Below are 19,292 nucleotides of genomic sequence, written 5' to 3' on the forward strand. Positions count from 1 at the left end.
CAAAGGTATTCCATGTTCTTCATAGAAATATTTTAAACTGCAGTGTATTCTATTGATTAGCCACTTTCTGTTTACTTGAATTTATTTCCAAATTTTTGTACTTTAAACATAGGTCAATGAGCATTTTTATGCATAAAACTGATACTAGTTTTGTAATTAATTTTTTAAAAATTTTGTGCTCTTCTTCTGATTCACAGGTGAATATAAGAAGGATGAACTCTTGGAAAGTGCCAGGTGTGTTATAAATATGTACCATAAATATTTTACCATATAATTTTAATCATTTTATTTTACAATAAGCAAACTCCAAAAGAGAATGAATTTTTAATGGTCACATACATGTCTCCAAATAGGATGTGATGAAGAAAGCACATTGCTAATACACTTTTCTGTGTGCTAGGAGTGGCAGCGAGGGGAGAATGATGGCTCTGCTCACGCCGCTAAATGTCAGCTGTCACGCAAGCGACGGCAGAAAGGTAGTTCCTTTTGCAACTAATTTTGTACAGCATGAAATTATGTTTGTCTTTTAACGTAAAACATTTGCTGAAAATTCTCCTTTTAAGCAATAATTTCTGTTAATTCTTAATGTTAGTAAAACTTTGTTTATAATAAATGTTTAGTTAGCTTCCTGTTTGCAATAGTGAACTTACAAACTTGTATACTGTGCTTTGGTGTATATGTTGGATTTTATAAAACCAAATTATTACTGTCATTTAGATAGTAATAAGTTATAAAGTAAGTTATAGAGTTTTTTCTCAATTTCTGGTTTTATATTTGGATTTTTATCTTTATATATGTATATTTTCCGCTATTGAATTTCACTGATTTGTCTGTTTAATATTTCAGTCAACTCCATTGCATTTGGCAGCAGGTTACAACAGAGTAAAGATTGTACAGCTGTTGCTGCAACATGGAGCTGATGTGCATGCTAAAGATAAAGGGTAAATCAAGCATTTGAACAAAAATGAGAATTTTTTAAATGTTTCTGTCCTCATGATAATCTGTGTCATAATCTTGTAAGAATCATATTTTTTACTAAACAGCATAAAACATTTATTGAGCTTTTGTAATATGCAGATTGCTCTGAGAGAACAGGCAATTATAAACCATTAAGGCCACCACCCATAGGGCTTATACTATGTTTTAGGAGGCATGAAAAGACACCTAACAACGTAAGTTCTCTAGTAAGTGTGAGGTGATAAATAGAAAGGGCTAGTACTTATAGGAGATTTTAGGAGAGAATGCTCAGTGCTGGGTGCAGTGGTTGAGAAATCTTTCCGTGGAAGGTGATCCTTCACCTGGACTCAGTTCAAGAAAACAGAGAGTTTAGGAAACATCACTCTGTGCAAGAGAATTGAAGGATCTTAAGCAAGGGGAATGATTCTTCTAAAAAAGGAGTTTGGAAAAACGCACTATGGCAGCAATGTGTTGAATAGATCGAAGAAGGAGACTAGAGGCAAAAAGAACATGAGCATGAGCATTATAGGGGTTCAGGCGTAGTGAGATCTGCAGTAGTGGTGGGGGGGGAAATGGAAATGAAAAGAAGGCAGAGATGCAGGAGATGTTACAGTGTAAGAATGCGTAAGATTTGTTGAATATCTGGATGTGATGAGATAGAATAAATGAGACTATTACATTTCATATTCTGAAGCCCAATGCATGAGACCCAATGGTACACATACTGAAATCCAGGAAATTTGTTTGTGGGGGAAACCATTGAGTTCACTTTGGAAGTCTTGGTTTTATGAGATGATGAAGGAAACTCAGGTGGCGTTAGCTAGTAGATAGGGCTCAGGTAAGAAATCATATAATCAAAATGGTGAGGAAAGCTGTGAGACTTGATGGAGAGTTCTGATAGAATCAGAAAGACTTAGCCATGAGTGGTCATCTCTTAACAAAGGACATCATGGTGATGTCTGTGGTGATTAGTGAGTGATTCCCAAAGTGGAGCAACTTAAAGATACGTCAGGATTTTAAGGTTCTATTGTACCTTCCTGTTCAGAAAATTCTTCCTCTATTGCCATCATGAAGGAATTGGGTTTACGTTAAGGAATATAGCAGTTTACTTTACAGAATCTTTAAAAGAAAAAGTTTCAAAGAAGACCCAGTGTTTGAGTTCTGAGTTTGGAAAAGATACAGAAGTCAGTGAAAGTCGCTCAGTCATGTCCTACTCTTTGCGACTCCATGGACTATACATATAGTCCTTGGAATTCTATAAGCCAGAATACTGGTGTCGGTGGCCTTTCCCTTCTCCAGGGAATCTTCCCAGCTCAGGGATTGAACCCAGGTCTCCCGCATTGCAGGCAGATTCTTTACCAGCTGAGCCACAAGGGAAGCCCAGAAGGTGACATAAGCCATTTGCTATTTAAATTTAATATATAAGCTAAAGCATAGGGAATCTGTAATAACGCAGGGTTTTTCCCTTCTCTTATTGTAGTGATCTGGTACCCCTGCACAATGCCTGTTCCTATGGTCATTATGAAGTAACTGAACTTCTGGTCAAGGTTAGTTCTTATATACTTTTCTTACAGTGTGTATTTGTATATGTTTTTCTTTGTGTTTTTAGTGCTTGGTAGATATAGAAGAAGTATTTATAATCATTATAAAATGTGGATTATTGATAGGTCATTTGACTGAGATTTTTAAAACACTGCAAGTCTTTATATAAAATAGCTTTCCTGTTTTGTGAATGTCAGACTAAGTGGTTCTTTTAATTTGTAGCTAAAAGTGCAGTTCAAAGTTCTTGAAAATACCAGAAAGCAATTTTTAGTGAACCATATATTTTTACAACCACTAGTTAGATTTGCAGGGCCTGCCTAGGTGTGTTGAAACAGGCTTACTTGGTAAACTTCACTTCTTCCAGTATACTGGGCAGAACGATGGGTGGCTATTGTTTGATGGACGGGTTCCTGGAACTGGCAAAAAGCTTCTTGTTTTGCTCCCTGTTGGATGAGAATAGAGGCTACATACTCTTTTTGAGAGTGGATTCAAGGATGTTACTCATACCCGTTTTTTTTGTCCCCTAATCTCTACATATGTATTTGACCACATTCTTTAGTCTTCTTTCTGCACCCATTCTGCCTTTGAAACTTTTCCTCATTTTGTCAGCAGCTGTCATGGGAAGGACCTTTGTTTCCAACACCTCTATGCTTCCTCTTGGGCATGTGCTACCACTAAATATATTTTCCCACAGAAACAATTATAGTAATTAGATACTCTAAGTGGTCCATAAGCCTTTATAAGCGTGACCCTAATATTATTATACATTTAATACTAATGCTTTTGCTTATTGTAAAACTGAATTGAACTCAACAGAATGTTTGCAATGTTATTGTGGATAAAAATGAAGCATCAGATAGATGGCAGGTCTCCCACATTGCATGTGGATTCTTTACCAGCTGAGCCCCCAGAGAAGCCCGATGGTCTCATGGATATATACATTTGTCAAAACTCATCAAACTATATACTTAAGAACTATGTATTTTGCCATATATAAAGTATATCTCAGAAAAGGAAAAAATAGTTCTTATTAAATCTGAAGTATCATTGTAACTTTTTTAACAATAAAAGAGTTAAATAGGCACTTGTGGGTAGGCTTAGCAACTAGTGACTCTTTTTCTATGAGAGAGAAATGTATTCTCTCTTTGAAGTAACTGGTTTGAGAAGTAACCTTTGGGGACATAACCTTTTTAAGCTGGCATGATGTAAATTACACAGTACTAATATTCTAAGTTCTCTTAAAAGTTGAGCACTAAATATATGCTTTACCCGCCCCACCACCAGCATGGTGCCTGCGTAAATGCAATGGACTTGTGGCAGTTCACTCCTCTCCATGAGGCTGCTTCCAAGAACAGGGTTGAAGTGTGTTCTCTTCTCCTGAGTTACGGCGCAGATCCAACACTGCTGAATTGTCACAACAAAAGCGCTATAGACTTGGCTCCCACACCACAGTTAAAAGAAAGGTTAGCATGTAAGTATAAAATGATGAATGTTCAGCTAAACTCTTATACCAGTAACCTAAAACGTTTTATTTCTTGGATTTTTTTGGAGGGGAGGAATTTTTAAATCATAGGCTATTTTCCTTAGCCATGGGTATGTATCGTTCTTACTAGCATATTTAATCACTTACTCTTAAGATGCTATGAAAGGAAAGTATATTTGTATTTGCTTTTTTCAAGGCAAATGCTTTTTGTGTTCGTCTTACAGATGCTAGGCTTTTGGAAAGAAAGAATTTGAGTTTTGTTCCTATCTTTGATGTGACTTCCTAGTTATCTGTCATGAAGTTTTTAGGTGTTACTTGTAGGATTTCTATCTTGTAAACATAGTCCCCAGAATGTACCATCTAATATTCTTTGGTATCTGGACAATTCTGTGCTTTTCTGTCTATAACTGAAGTAGAGATAGTGGTGAGAAATAGCCACCTAATTCAGGTATATATTACTATACATGAATAGGAAACTTGTGTTAAACTGGAATTATTCTGGAATAATAAAGGAGAATGGGTAGTTTCACAAGACTGATGAATAAAAGAGAAGAATCTTGAGAAAATGCCTCATTTCTAGGTGGCTCTTAGAAATATCCAGCTTGTCTAATCCCCAGTTTGTGAGCATAACCATCTGCTCTTGCTATAATGTTAATATGGGGACTGTGATCTCCTTTTCTTTTGTTTCTTTACTGAGAAAAATTCTATACTTTTGGAAAATTCTCACAACTCTGCTCTGGGAATATATTGCAATAATCCGTATACCAGACCAAAATAGACTTTGAATTGGCCATCTTGTATACTCATGGGAATGAATTGAGTCATAACCAAGGGGCACTGGAGTGCCATTATCTCCCTTTCCAAGGGTTATATTTGGAGACTATCTTTCGAGCTTCAGTCTGGCAACTTTGGTAGATAATATTGAAAATAAATTCAAGAAAAATACTATGTCTCTTTTATAAGGTAAGTTTCATAAATTTGATCATTCTTATGCCAATTTAAATGCTTCTTCTTCATCTAGATGAATTTAAAGGCCACTCCTTGCTTCAGGCTGCACGGGAAGCTGATGTTACACGAATCAAAAAACATCTCTCTCTGGAAATGGTGAACTTTAAGCATCCTCAAACACATGAAACAGCATTGGTAATATTTCAGATTTAAGTCTTTAAAATGAAATAGCCAAAAACATTCTAAGTTAATCATAATGCCCTGCTTCTTTTGGTGATACCAGATAACTGACATAATGTCCTACTTTTAATAATAGTATTGTTCTAAAAATCTGTGCTTTTTAAGAATTAGTGCCTCTGGATATATAAAGAAAATATTTCAAACAATACAGAAAAACAGACAACCTCATACCCTCAATGGCAACCCACTCCAGTATTCTTGCCTTGAGAATTCCATGGACAGAGGAGCCTGGTGGGCCACAGTCCATGGGGTCGCAAAGAGTTGGACACAACTGAGCAACTAACACGTCCCCTCAGAAGGCAATACAGTTGTTCATTTGTGCTTCCTTCTAGACAAACATTTTATCACATAGTGGCGTATATTACATGTGACTTTTCTATTATAATCATATCTCATTTGCTTTTTTATAACAAGCATAATAAGTGTTTATGATTGAAAAGTTAATCTTGCCATCAGGATAAAAACCGCCTGGTTCTCCTTTTGTTATTGTTTGTTTTTTTTTTTTTTTTTTTCAAAATTAGATCTAAGTCTGTATATGTCCCCTTTATACTTGTGAATAAAGTATCTGTGAGTAGAGGCAGTTTTCCTAATGGAGGTAATGTCAGCTCTGTGGTTCTGTAACAATGTAGATGAGAACTGGGCAGTGTATGGAAAAGCAGTAAGAAAAAAATGGAAGTGACTAAAGATAAGTGTTAGAAGATCAGAAGGAGAATGTGGTAATCAGAGGCTACTTTAGAAGTAGAAATTTAAAAGGAGCAAAGCTTTGTGAGTCGCAGAATGTACTTTTAATGAGGGAAGATGACAATAAGTAACTTAATGTCTTTGGGGAAGATTTAATTGTAGCTTCCTTACGTTTTATGGCTAATGTTCATCCTTATGCCATGATATAGGGCATGAAGTTTATGTAGGAACCTATCTATAAAGCATTTTAGGCCTTTTTGCTACTTTACCAAAAAAAAAAAAAATCCATGGTAAAAAAAAAAATAGCGTAGTTGCAGACTGATAAGAAATGCCAGTGCAAAATTTAAATCATAACAGCATCAAGATGGTACAGGGAAATTTGGAAAAACTGACATGGGAAATTTTCCAGTCTGAAGAATTAATTCTGCATTTTGTTTCCCCTTAAGCTTTCTACCATTAAACTGCTCATTTTTGTGATTAGCCTTAGAATGCAAGGAATTAACTGTTGGTAGACATTGTATTGCAGAGGCAGTGTCTTCTGAGTTTCGAGGTCCCAGGCCCTGCCCGTAAAAGGATGAGGCTGAAGAGAAAGGGTGCAATTTGAAATGGATAAGCTCAAGAATTCTTGAATATAAACTATTTTCCATTCTCTGTGCCATCCTGATAGATGTCCTGGGATGATGATTCAAAACACACCAAAAGAGCTGTATTCACCAATTGGAAATGATGTTATTAAGGGCAAGGGAGTGAGTTTGGTGACAGCAACAGTATCAGAATGAATCTGAAGCAAAGCCATGAAGATCAGATAAGCTTTGTAATTAGCAACAAGTTAAAATCAGACACATCCATGTATACTGTGTTTAGATGTATGTGCAAGTTACCTTGGCAGTTATCCAGAAGTTGTATTCCATGAATTCTCAGGTTTCAGTTTTAACTTAACATTCATACATTGATTAAGTCATTTACTCACTGACATTTATTGAACACCTGTTGTGTATGAGTATAATCCTGGATGTTGGGGAGATAAAGATCTGGGACATGACTATGAGAGTTTTACTGGGTTTATGACTGGCGAATCCCTACCTCCTGTCTCCCTTCCTCCTTGATGCATCATAAACATAGATCCTGAAGCCTCCAGCTCAGACTGTATCAATTTCCACCACCAGTTTTACCAAACAGGTAATCCAGGGTCCTTATTCTGCTAGAGCAACTCATTGAGAAAGAAAGAAAGAAATACCACCTAGTTTGTCAGCGATTCCATCAGTGTTTTTACCAAGCAGAATCCAGAGCTGACAAACGCTGTGGTATTTCTTCATTAAAGAAATCCTGACATTTGGAGTGTTTTATTAACCTTTAAAAAATAACATAAACACCATGCTCTTTGGGAACAGTTTTGAAAGGACTGTTGATCACAGTTTAAGGTTTTCATCACAGCAGTGGTAGCTTTTGCAGAGATGTAGGGCAACTATAAAGCTTGATCAAAATATTTAATAACACATCACCTGGTAAATAGGATTTTCAGGCCCTGTCAGAATTTGGTAATCATTGCACATTCTAGCCAATAGAAAGTCTTTGAAGAGCAAAGTTAAGTCAAAAGTGAAACAAAGACATGAAATAACTAACATCTTGATTATTTTTGGTTGGATACACGAATATTCTTAAAAATCAGTTGTATAGTCCTTGATTAATGCTTCAATTTAAATTATCTAGCATTGTGCTGCTGCATCTCCATATCCCAAAAGAAAGCAAATATGTGAACTGTTGCTAAGAAAAGGAGCCAACATCAATGAAAAGACGAAAGAGTAAGTTTGCTTTTAATAATTAAAAATTGTTGACTCTTTTGTTTTCTGGAAAATACATTCATTGTCCGGCTGACTTTTTCTCTTTAAGATTCTTGACTCCTCTGCACGTGGCTTCTGAGAAAGCTCATAACGATGTTGTCGAAGTAGTGGTGAAACATGAAGCAAAGGTATACTTCATTTTTGGTAATTTTTGGTAATCCAGTGAGTTTCTGATTTTGTAGATAAAATGCCTGATTTCCTAAACTATTTACTCTCTCCTAAGTATTAGTTTTTCCCTCAAAATAGTTCTGCAGATACTTTTTTCTGTATCTTTTTGCTAGAAAAGCTGTGGATTTACTCAAAGAAACATTATTCCTGTATATCCTTCCTTCACCCTTCCTGTTAACCACACCTCACTGGTCAAGTTATTCTTTTTCTAACAGTACACTCTTAAGAGTATCCCTAGCCAGACATATTTATTCTGGAATTCTCTTCTGGTGTCTTCTGTTCCTTGCTTACCATGATAATTCCTATTATTTACCCCAGCCACACTGTCTCTTACCCTCTGTTATTTCTGCCAGAGAACATGGAACAGAAGGAAATAAGTTACTTAAATAAGTTGACTAAAAAGATAGCTCTTCAGATTGTGAAGCTGCTGTTCCATAGTTGGCACTTGGACAAAAAGCATTTTTTTTTAAATGAATCACAAAAGTCATTCACTCCAGAGCATTCAGGAGAGAAATGTTTTCTTTATAAGAGTTATACTTTTTATTAGGAGAATATGGTTTTTCTGTTTATAGAAACAGTATACTTAAGTTTAAAGTCAAGCTGATGTCACTGTGTTGGGCACCGTGAGCTTAGATAATATCATATATCAGCTGTACCGCCAAAAAAGTCAAGTAGACTTAAAGAAGATAAAGCGTTGTATTCATGGAATAGTTAGGTTTTCATCAAGGCTAAAAGTCATCATTTCTTACACAGGAACTTTAAAAAAAATTTCTCAATAAACAATACACATAGCATCCCAGATTGGAAGAGATAACAGTCATTTAATTCAACGGTTTTCACAGTTTTCTTAGCCACAGATCCTTGTCTTCTTCAAACAAAATCGTGGTAGAAATACATTATATAATAGACTTGAGCTGGCTCTTCTCTAAGTGAACTTTGCAGAACGATTTTCTAAGCTGTCCTTTCTTGGATTTCCACTCAAGGAACCACTTCAAATTCTTCAGTTTTTTTAATGTTGCCTTTCAGTGTCCTAATAATTTCTCTCTTATTTGGGGGAATTCTTGATAATGTATAATTTCAATCTTTCCTGTTGTAAAGTATTAAAAAAATAAAGTTTATTTCTGCTTGACTGCTTGGCATATCTCATTTGTCTGTCTGTTCTATAACTTTTTGTTGATTGCTTCTTTTCTTACATGTGGTGTGTTACTTGAAGACTATCTGGATGCATATTAAATTTGAGTTGTATAACTCAATGAAACAATCTTGGCTAGGGTGACCAACCATCCTAATCCCCAAACTGAGGGATTTCTGGGAACACAGGACTTTAAGTGCTAAAACCAGAAATATCCCAGCCAAACTAGGACAAGTTGGTCCCCTAATATTGACACAGAATGGCACCCAAATAAAGTTTTCAAGTGGATATAGTTCACGTTTCAGTGAATGTGAGTTCATGAATAAATAGATTAGTTGCTCTGAGCATTTTAAGTTGATTTTTCTGATTCTGTAAGCATGGAGACTAGCTTTTTGTAGGTTACTTTTAGAATTATTGAGAAAGTCTTACTATATAATCCTGTTCAGATGTTCTCCAGTTCCATGAATGTGAATTGGATAGTGTCTTAAAACACACTAGTGGTCACATAATTACTGAGGAATTTTATTTTTCAGTTACGTTTTGAAGAATTATTTTCCAGGGTGGCAGGGGAGGGAGTTGGTGGGTTGGGAATGAGATAGAAGGGGTCTTACAGATGATTTTTTAAATTATTACTATGAAATTTTTCAAAAATACAGCCAAGTTGAGAGAGTTTTACAGAGTATAACTATATACTCGACATATAAGTTCTACCACTAGCTTTTTACCGTACTGTTTTCTTACATATCCATCAATTTTTCCCTCTTATCAGTATCTTACATTTTTTGACACACTTCAAAGTAATTTGCAAGTTAATATACACACCTCCCTAAATTCTTTTAGTAGGCATCAACTAGAGGTCAGTATTTGTTTGTAGTTTTTGTTTGGATGTGGAATTTACATACAATGAAATATACAGCTCTTAAATGTACATTTACTGAATTTTGCCTAATGCAAACACCTGTGTAACCAAAACTCTTGAAGATAGAGAACATAACCACATGGCAGAGACAGTGTCCCATCCAAGGCAGTCTCCTTGCCTAGAGGCAACAACCATTTTGATTTTTTCTACAGTAGATTGATTTGCCACTTTGGACCTTCATGTCCATGAGATTGTACAGTATTCATTGACTCTTCTGGGTCAAACTTGTTTTCACTCAGGTTAATGTTTTGGAGATTCAGCAGTAACAATAATTCTTTTTATTGCTGAGAATATTCCATTGTGTGAATATACTGTAGTGTCTTTGTACAGATTGTATTTTAAATGATAAGATAGATTAAGTATTTTAATGCTAATTTAGTGTCTGACTTTGTTATCTGTTATCTTGGGGTTAGTCTCTACATTTCTGCACCTCAGTGATTCTTAAAAATATATGCATTAGACTTTAGGCAGTGTCTATAAATGTGATGAATCTATGAGTGCTTTAATGCTAAACACAACTATTATTCAACATCTTAAACTTTTAATCCAAAATTGGGTCTCCTGATGTCGGCCTTCATGAATTGGTGAATTTGTACTCTAAATTTGAGAGAAAATACTTTCTTTGCCACTGGATAATAGTCTTTATAAGAGAATACTTGAGCATTTTTAAGTTAATAACAGGTGTTGAACCTGAACCCATAATTAGAGGATTTTAAATTTTATACCACAGGCTAATTTCCATTTTTTCTGATTGTTAAGGTTAATGCTCTGGATAATCTCGGTCAGACTTCTCTGCACAGAGCTGCACATTGTGGTCATCTGCAAACCTGCCGCTTACTCCTGAGCTATGGGTGTGACCCCAACATTATATCCCTTCAGGGCTTCACTGCCTTACAGATGGGAAATGAAAATGTGCAGCAACTTCTTCAAGGTATTGAATACTTCGATGAAATTATTTTTTCAATTAACTTTTAAATTTTTTCATTTATCATTTGGAGTTGGTAGTAAAAAGAAAAATTTTCAAAATTATTGGCTGTTACTTCTCCTTGATCAGCTCATTGTAGTCAATGCCCACATGTTGTTAAGTCTTTAATAAGTTTTTCCCAGTAGTGTTTGCTACTGATCTTTGCTGAGTAAATAGCTGGCTCTTAAGTTTTTATCTAGAAAGGTTTTAAGAGTGAGATATAATAGTTGCTATTTCTTTTTAAAGAGAGGAAAACTGAAAAGGGTAGATATCTCCAGTAGAGCAACCAGAGCTATAAATAATACTCTAGAGACCAGTCCTGCCTCTTCACTCTTTTCTAGATCCTTCATATAAGGCATATAGAATCTGTACAAGGTAACCAACTATTTGACTTATGTTTGAATACACTGATATTCATTGCATTTAAAAATCAAATCAATTTATATTCAATATCTACACATTTGGCGTAGGTTAAACATTTAAGCCTAGAAATCTGGTCCCTTCCAATTAAAGATAAATAAAATAAATCTGGTCCCATAATTTCAAAGTGTCTTTGCCTACATGTCTGTATTTTACTAGAAATTAATAGAACGTCTTTGACACCTCAGAGCTCAAATGAGAAGAAATGTAACGGACCAAGCGTTTTGTACCTTTAATAGTCCCTCTTGATGATCCGTATGCCTGTGGTTTAGAAGCCACATTTTGAGAAAAACACTGCTTGAATAGACGAAGGCAGATTAATAAGATCTCCTGGGAACTTCTAAAATTCTGAACTACAAGACTGCTCTCAAAATTGCCTTTACTTTCCCATTTACCAAGCATTTGTTTCAGTGTCAGAGTTGAGGGTAATAGCATTAGTTCTGTTCAGGTACCTAGTGATGGACGTTGACAGTCTTCCTAATTTTATGCTAATGCTATACATTACCTTTCCATGAGTTTCTTTAAGTGGAATTTCCGAGTCAAGGTTAACATAATTGTTAAATCATCTCCTAGAAAAGCTGTTATGTACCATTTTACATTCCTTTTAATAGTGTATGACAGGACCTGTTTTCCTTGTTAGCTCCAGATATTATGATTCTTAATAATTTCCTTGGGTGAGTGTGTGTGTATGTTTGTATTACAGAAATAATAGGTGCTTTTTAAAATGCAAATTATAGAAATATTGACAGTGTAACTCCTTCATTTGCTCTTTTTCCACTAATGGATGAAAGAAAAGCCCAGTATATCATTTTAATTTGCATTTCCACGGTGCATGCTGCAATATTTTTTACAATTTTTTCTTTGCCTGTAATTTTGTTCATGCTATGTTGTTGTCTGACAGATATTTTTCCAAATCAGATATTTTTTTGGTTCTGCCTTTGATGTACTGCTTTAGGATGCTTTTCTATTTCAAGATAAATATTCACCTATTTATAAAAATATTTTTAAGGTTTAACCTATCTGAAGTTTATTTGTTCTAAGATACAAGGTATATGTTTTCTTCCTTTCTTATGAGATTTAAAATGAGCTATAAAAACATAGAGTTTCAGACCTGAAAATAACTTCACTTGTTTCTAATCCAACGTCTGTCTTTTTAGAACTGAAACAATCTGAGGCCCAGAAAGTTCAAGTGACTTGTTCCAATTCAGATAGCTAGTCAATGGCAGAACCATGGGTAGATGTCTAGCTGTTGCTCTCCTTATTTAATACTTTACCACCAGTCACTGACTTCATTATAGAGTAATCTTTTGTTATCTATTTTATATTCCATTATATTGCTTAAATCTCATTTTATAGTTATTATTCATATCTATATACATTTCACATATGTGATTCAAAAAAATTTATACTGCTTTTCCCGTACTACTATGGAGATTTCCTACACAATTGCCATCAAACTGTAAAAGGAACTGTACTCTGAAATAAGATGCCTCCCTTAAAACTTGGTCCCATCTTCCAAGTAGAAGTTAATCACTCTTTCCTTCTCTTTCTTTCTTTTTTTTTTAGAGGGTATCCCATTAGGTAATTCAGAGGCAGACAGACAGTTGCTGGAAGCTGCAAAGGCTGGAGATGTAGAAACTGTAAAAGTAAGACATGATCTTATGGTTTTTTTAACATTGGGTTTTTACTTTGACAGTGTTAATGAATCCGTACTGTTAAAATGAAAAAGTCTAGTTATTTGTACTGCTAAAATAAAAAAATCTAGTTATTTATATGTGCATTGTTTTAAAAAGTAAATAATGCTAATTAGTTCCGCTCTGCAAATAAGGATCATTGAGTAATGAAAGAAACTAGTATCACACGCATCTTGGTAAATATGTCACGGTTATAAATTTAGATAATGACGTGTTTATGGGAATGCATTTTGTTTAAAGAACCTATTCATTTGTCCCTTTAAAAGAATGAACTATATGAATTATTGTCTCTTCTTGTTTACATATGATACATAAAGCAGGAAGGGAAGAAAACTAAACAGTGTATCCCTCTGTCTGTATGTTTATTGTGATTTCTTTGCCTCCTCTACCTCTGTGAGGACCCAGTGCTTAAATGTAATAATAACACAGTGTCACCACTTTTCAGAGCCACTGTCTCCCAATAATCCTCAATTTATCTGGATTGAAATGTTTTTTTCTTTTTCAGAAGAGCAATCCTGAGCCCTTCTGTGGCCCATCTCCTATAATGTTCTTCCATAGAATAACCTTTCCTCAAATTTTGCTTTTACTGTAATACATATGTATTTATGTGATATATAATCATATGTAATGTCTTACTGCCTATACCAGATATTCCTGTTCCGACAGAAACTATATTAGTATATCCAGGTATTTAATCCAGAAGATTGAAATTTTGAAAGAGCAAGACTGTTTTTCAAGTCAACTAATATAAATTAAAATTAACTCAGCATGTTTCATGATTAAATAATTCTTTAGTAAAACAATGTTAATTTCAATTTCCAAAGCTAGTAGGAGGGAAGAAGCCCTGTTGTGTCCTCCTCCCACAACAGACTTTGAAAAAAATGCTTGGTTCTATTTGAGGGAGCATTAATAGGTAATAAGTTTTATTAAAAGCTAAAATTACTGATTTGATTCATGGCAGAAGTCTCCATTTGAAGCAGTTTCACTGTATCTCTCTATGGTGTTCTTAATCCTGAACAGACCTACTCCACAAAGTAAATTTTAGATTTCTTGAGAATGAAACGTTGTGAATGATGGTCTCATCAGAACTTGAGCTCTGAGGATATTTATTCACTGTGCTTTTAAATCAAGAGATTTCTGAAAGTTGATTTTAAAAGTCCATGTGCTCTTTTCCTCCTGCTTTATCTGTGTAGATAGTACAGTCATCTCCAGGTAACTTCAGATTTCATTGTTTTGAAAGAAAAATGCTATTATGCAGTTTTATTATTTGACTTGTTTCTCTTACTGGCTAATGAATGACTTATAGAAAAACAGAACACTCAAGCATAGTGAGCTGTTTGTTCTTGGAGGAAATGATAAGTTGTGTTAGATGGGCACATAGAGTTAAAGTCAGGCAGCTGATTTTTATGTGTGTTGGGTGGAGGTGGTGATAAAAAATTGTAATGCTCATCCATTTACATATATTAAAGAGCATAAAACTATGTTCAGTACACCTACTATTAAAAACCAGACTTTGTTTTCATAAAGATAAAAGAAGACTATAGGAAGAAACAGATGAAATGAGGATAAGACTGGGTGCAGGAATTGAACTTAGAGAATGAAATAATGCCATTTAATTGAGGAGGACCTTCTTCTCTCCCTGTGATAGGCATTAGGCTGTCTTCCCTTACCTCTACTTATAAAGTCACTCAGTGGAAATTTATCTCCATCAGGCTTTCTGTCCCTGCAGTACCACCTGCATATTTCCCAGTGAACACTTAATTATGTGCTTGGTTGTGTTTGTTTACTGGTGAGCTGTCAGGCTAGATACTTAGATACCTACTATTAGAAAACTTCTCTGAATGGACAAAATTAAACTTGAGAGCTAGGGAGTTAGAGTGGCCAGTGATAACTACTGAATCTAGCAGCAGCACTTTACACGTGTTGAAAATACTTATTCCCTAGAGCCGACTTTAGACCCACAAAACACCCTTTCTCAGTGATAGAACACTGAATGTGTGTATCTAACAGGCTCTCATGTGGAAAGCCACTGAATAGCTTTATCAGACCTGTTATTAAACCCGTTGAGGTAAAACCACTGATCCCTGGCTCCTTTGGTTTATTAGGCTTAGCTTATCTCTGCTTTTAGGGTAGGCTAATAAAAAAGAGAAAGGATTTTTAAACACCATGATTTATTATCTGTGCTGCTTTCTTTCCTCAAATATTCATACTTTTCATGCAAAATACCCTTGAGTATTTTGAGTGTTACAGCTTCTCTCAGTCAAGCTTCCTCATCTAAACAACAACAACCAAAAAAACATAAAAACTTGAGAGTAACTTCTTAATTCTTCCAAGGATGGTACATAACTAATAGCATTCTATTCATTCATTCATTCCATATAGTACAGTATAATTCTCTAGGTGTAATTCCTTGACAGTCAGCATCAGCAATATATGGGAGCTTGTTAGAAATGCAACTTCTCAGGCCCAGTCCCAGACATCTGGAGACTGGACCCAATGCACATGAAAATTTGAGAACCACTGTTATAGAACAGTACTCCTCAGACTTTTAATGTGTTTACAGATCACCTGGAGATCATGTCAGAATACAGATTCTGATTCAGTAGGTCAGAGCGTCTGAGAATCTGAGTTTTTAACAAGTTCCCAGGTGATGCCAATGCTTCTGTGATCCCGTGTATCTGTATATATATTTGCTACAAAATGGAAATTACTGTTGCTAACTGGTACTTACATTACCTTTATGTAAACAGTAGTAATCGTAATAATAAAATTTACCCACTAGCTTTAGCGAAAGAAGATGATTACAGAAAAGAGGACCAGAGGGATTGCCAATAAAGGACAAAATGAAATAAGAATAAATAGCAGAGAGTGTCTGAGAAATTTGATGAGACAAAATAAATCAGGCATTTGAAATTTCTACTAGATGAATGAAAACAAGAAGTCAGAATATACAGCATCATGTGTCTTGCATCCTACAGAAATTGTGTACTGTTCAGAGTGTCAACTGCAGAGACATTGAAGGGCGTCAGTCTACACCGCTCCATTTCGCAGCTGGCTATAACCGGGTGTCTGTGGTGGAGTACCTGCTGCAGCACGGGGCTGACGTGCACGCTAAAGACAAAGGGCAAGTACCAGCCATCGCTGCGCCTCTGTGCCCCCGTCTGACCTTCCTAGGAAAGCCTGAAGGCATTTTTATGAGACGGTGGTTCTTTTATTTTCAGACAAGTCTGTTCTCCAACATTGGCTTAAATATACTTCTTAATTTCAGTTAAGATTTTATGATTTTTATCAAGTATTTTTATGAAGACTTAGTTGCTTAATGCCTTGTTATTTTATAATAGCCAAGGAGATTGCAACAGTAGTGTGATACTGATTTTTAATGTAGTAAATAGTTTGCATTGAGGATACTTGATTTCTTCCAGTTTATATTAATTAAAAAAAAAAAAAAATACTTCTTGGGAATCCCCTGTTGGTTCAGTGGTTCTCACTGCCATGGCCCCAGGTTCAACTCAGTCCCTGGTCAGGGAACTAAAATCCCATAAACTGATATGTGGCCAAAAGAGAAAAAAGTAAATAAAAATATATAATTCTTAACCCTAGATATTGCAAAATAGATGCTTGTTATGGTCTCTGCAATTTTAAATATTTTAAAAATTTCCTCTCTGCCCCGTCAAAGTAATTCCATTTCTGCTTACAATAAATTTATGTTCTATAAATTAAAATCAGTAAAATTTCTTTATAAGTCAATAAATTTATCATCTCTGTGTAATTATTTAAATTAAAATATATCTTTGTGTTGTGTTTTTTATTTAACTTTTCATTTCAGAGGCCTTGTACCTTTGCACAATGCATGTTCTTATGGACATTATGAAGTTGCAGAGCTTCTTGTTAAGCATGGAGCAGTAGTTAATGTAGCTGACTTATGGAAATTTACACCTTTACATGAAGCTGCAGCCAAAGGAAAATATGAAATTTGCAAACTTCTGCTTCAGGTATATTTAAGTATTTATGGACAGGGTATATAATGTTGAATATGTTTATTATATTACTTGTAGCTCCAAACTTTAATAGTAAAGGGATAGGAAGCAAAACTCTAATTGTGTACCTAGACTTCAGAATAAATGTCATGAACATTATAAGCCAGGTTTATTTAGCGCTAATGAAATTGATAGTATGTTGGTATCTGTAGGTATTTTATAGTAAAAACAAGACTGCAGTTAAATTTATACCTTATACAAACATTGAAATGTTTGTGAAAACAAAATAGCATATGTGAAAGGTAATTTTTAATGAAATACTACTTTGTTTTGAATGTAATTTAAAATTCTGGTTATATTCTTGTATTATTAAAGCTCAGTAATATTTAAGTGTCTATTTTTTATTGTAATTTTTTGTGTATTAAGCATTATTAATAGTCATGTTAACCTTTAAGTGTCTGTATAAAATAGATTGACTATTTTCTCGTTATCCAAAGGCAAACTTAAGCTAAATCTTCCCTTTCTGTTTTTCACATGCCCAGCATGGTGCAGACCCCACAAAGAAGAACAGAGATGGAAACACTCCTTTGGATCTGGTGAAAGAAGGAGATACAGACATTCAGGATCTGCTTCGGGGAGATGCAGCTTTATTGGATGCTGCCAAGAAGGGCTGTTTGGCCAGAGTAAAGAAGCTGTCTTCACCAGATAATGTAAACTGCCGTGATACGCAAGGCCGACATTCAACACCCTTACATTTAGCAGGTAGGTGAATGAAGTGTCACAGATTTAGGCTGGCACATCTAAGATTCATTTTACCTGAGTAAAATATTTCCTGTAAGTAAATTTGAAAGATTTGAATCAGGTGTCTTCTAATACCGTTATACACTAGAGTGTTTGTACAGGGCCATGCTCTCTTTAGTATAGCAATTTACATTCAGTGAGAATAATTGGAAGCGGCTTTGCTAGTCTCCATGTGCTTTAGAACCTTTATTCCAGGTCATCATCTTGTTTGAATCATCTTTGGTGAATGTGTTTTCGCTGTGGAAGCTTTAAAAACATGCCTGCTTGAGTCAGCCTTCCTGATGGAAAGTTAAAATTTTCCATTCTTCTGATAGTTGTTAAACAGAAGCAGAAAAAGTCTTTACACTTCCAAAAGTTACATAAAATTCTTGTTATTTTTTGTATTAGTTTGTAAGGCCTGCCTTAACAAATTACCACAGAGTAGGTGGCTTAAACAACAGAAATGTATTTTCTCAGCTTTGGAAATGTTGGCAGGATTGGTTTTTACTGAGGCCTCAGTCCTTGGCTTGCAGATGGCCACCTTCTCTCTGAGTCCTCACATGGCCTTTTCTGTGTATATGTGCATCCCTGGTGTCTCTATGTCCTAACTTCTCCTCTTACAAGGACAGCAGTCACATTGAATTAGGGCTGACCCTCATGGCCTTGTTTTAACTGAATTACCTCTTAAAAGGCCTTATCTTCAAGTACAGTCACATTCTAAGGTACTAATGATTAGGGCTTCACCATATGAAATTTGGGGGATATAGTTGAGTATCTAACTTTTGTTCTGAGTTTTCACTCATGGAACTGGCACAGTCTGTCTTTGTCTTCACTGCATGAAGTGCAGCACTGTGATTTCAGTACAGCTTTCTGAGCTGCATTGAAGGTGCTAGCAGGACTTCCCTGGCAGTCTAGAGGTTAAGACTCTGTGGTTCCACTGCAGGGGCATGGGTTCCGTCCCAGATCAGAGAACTAAGATCCCACAAGCCTCGTGGCCAAAAAATAATGATAATTTTTAAATAAAAATTCATATACCTTTAAAAAAAGAAGAAAAAGTTGCTAGGGAATGGGTCATTAAAATCACTGAGCTACTAGTCTTTTAGTGGAGTTGCATCATAGGCATGTTTGACCCATACAGATTAATATAAATATACATGGTTTAAAAAGAGAAAAAAGGAATGCAGGTGTTTCTGCCACTTTGTGTAATGTAGGAAGTACTCTTCTCTCATTTCTTTTCAGTCTCACATTGTGAGCAACTATGTTCCTAGGGAATTTTTGTTTATTTTTTGGCCATGCCTGGCGTGGCATGCAGGATCTTAGTTTCCCAACCAGGTATAAAACCCGGGCCCCCTGCAATGGAAGCACAGAGTCCCAGCCATTTCCACCAGCTAAGTCCCATAAGAGATCATTTTAGTGTTTGTGGTTTAGACCTTTAAATTATGACCCCATGTGAGTTTGGACCCCACAGGCCAAGGGAAAGAATTACTCCATCTCTGTGTCTTTTAGAGCATTTTGGAAATGATAAACCACAAATACTAACAAAGTG

At 35.4% G+C, this 19,292-nt stretch overlaps 1 protein-coding gene across 2 annotated transcripts in view; it reads left to right on the forward strand.

Annotated features, from left to right (window-relative positions):
• Nucleotides 1-19,292, forward strand: part of TNKS2 (tankyrase 2) — a 67,301-nt gene that overhangs the window by 22,068 nt on the left and 25,941 nt on the right. Inside the window, exons 4-16 of one of the 2 annotated variants that reach the window (XM_055560688.1) lie at nt 198-234; nt 401-476; nt 847-941; nt 2,438-2,504; nt 3,784-3,970; nt 5,004-5,125; nt 7,562-7,653; nt 7,742-7,820; nt 10,671-10,842; nt 12,862-12,941; nt 15,968-16,113; nt 16,816-16,981; nt 17,509-17,728. In XM_055560688.1, the coding sequence (XP_055416663.1) occupies nt 198-234; nt 401-476; nt 847-941; nt 2,438-2,504; nt 3,784-3,970; nt 5,004-5,125; nt 7,562-7,653; nt 7,742-7,820; nt 10,671-10,842; nt 12,862-12,941; nt 15,968-16,113; nt 16,816-16,981; nt 17,509-17,728 (1,539 nt within the window). The remainder of the gene's footprint in view (nt 1-197; nt 235-400; nt 477-846; nt 942-2,437; nt 2,505-3,783; nt 3,971-5,003; nt 5,126-7,561; nt 7,654-7,741; nt 7,821-10,670; nt 10,843-12,861; nt 12,942-15,967; nt 16,114-16,815; nt 16,982-17,508; nt 17,729-19,292) is intronic. The other variant, XM_055560689.1, reaches the window with a different exon arrangement.

This window comes from Bubalus kerabau, chromosome 22, assembly GCF_029407905.1.
Source record: "Bubalus kerabau isolate K-KA32 ecotype Philippines breed swamp buffalo chromosome 22, PCC_UOA_SB_1v2, whole genome shotgun sequence".
In the NCBI taxonomy this organism is placed as follows: Eukaryota; Metazoa; Chordata; class Mammalia; order Artiodactyla; family Bovidae; genus Bubalus; species Bubalus kerabau.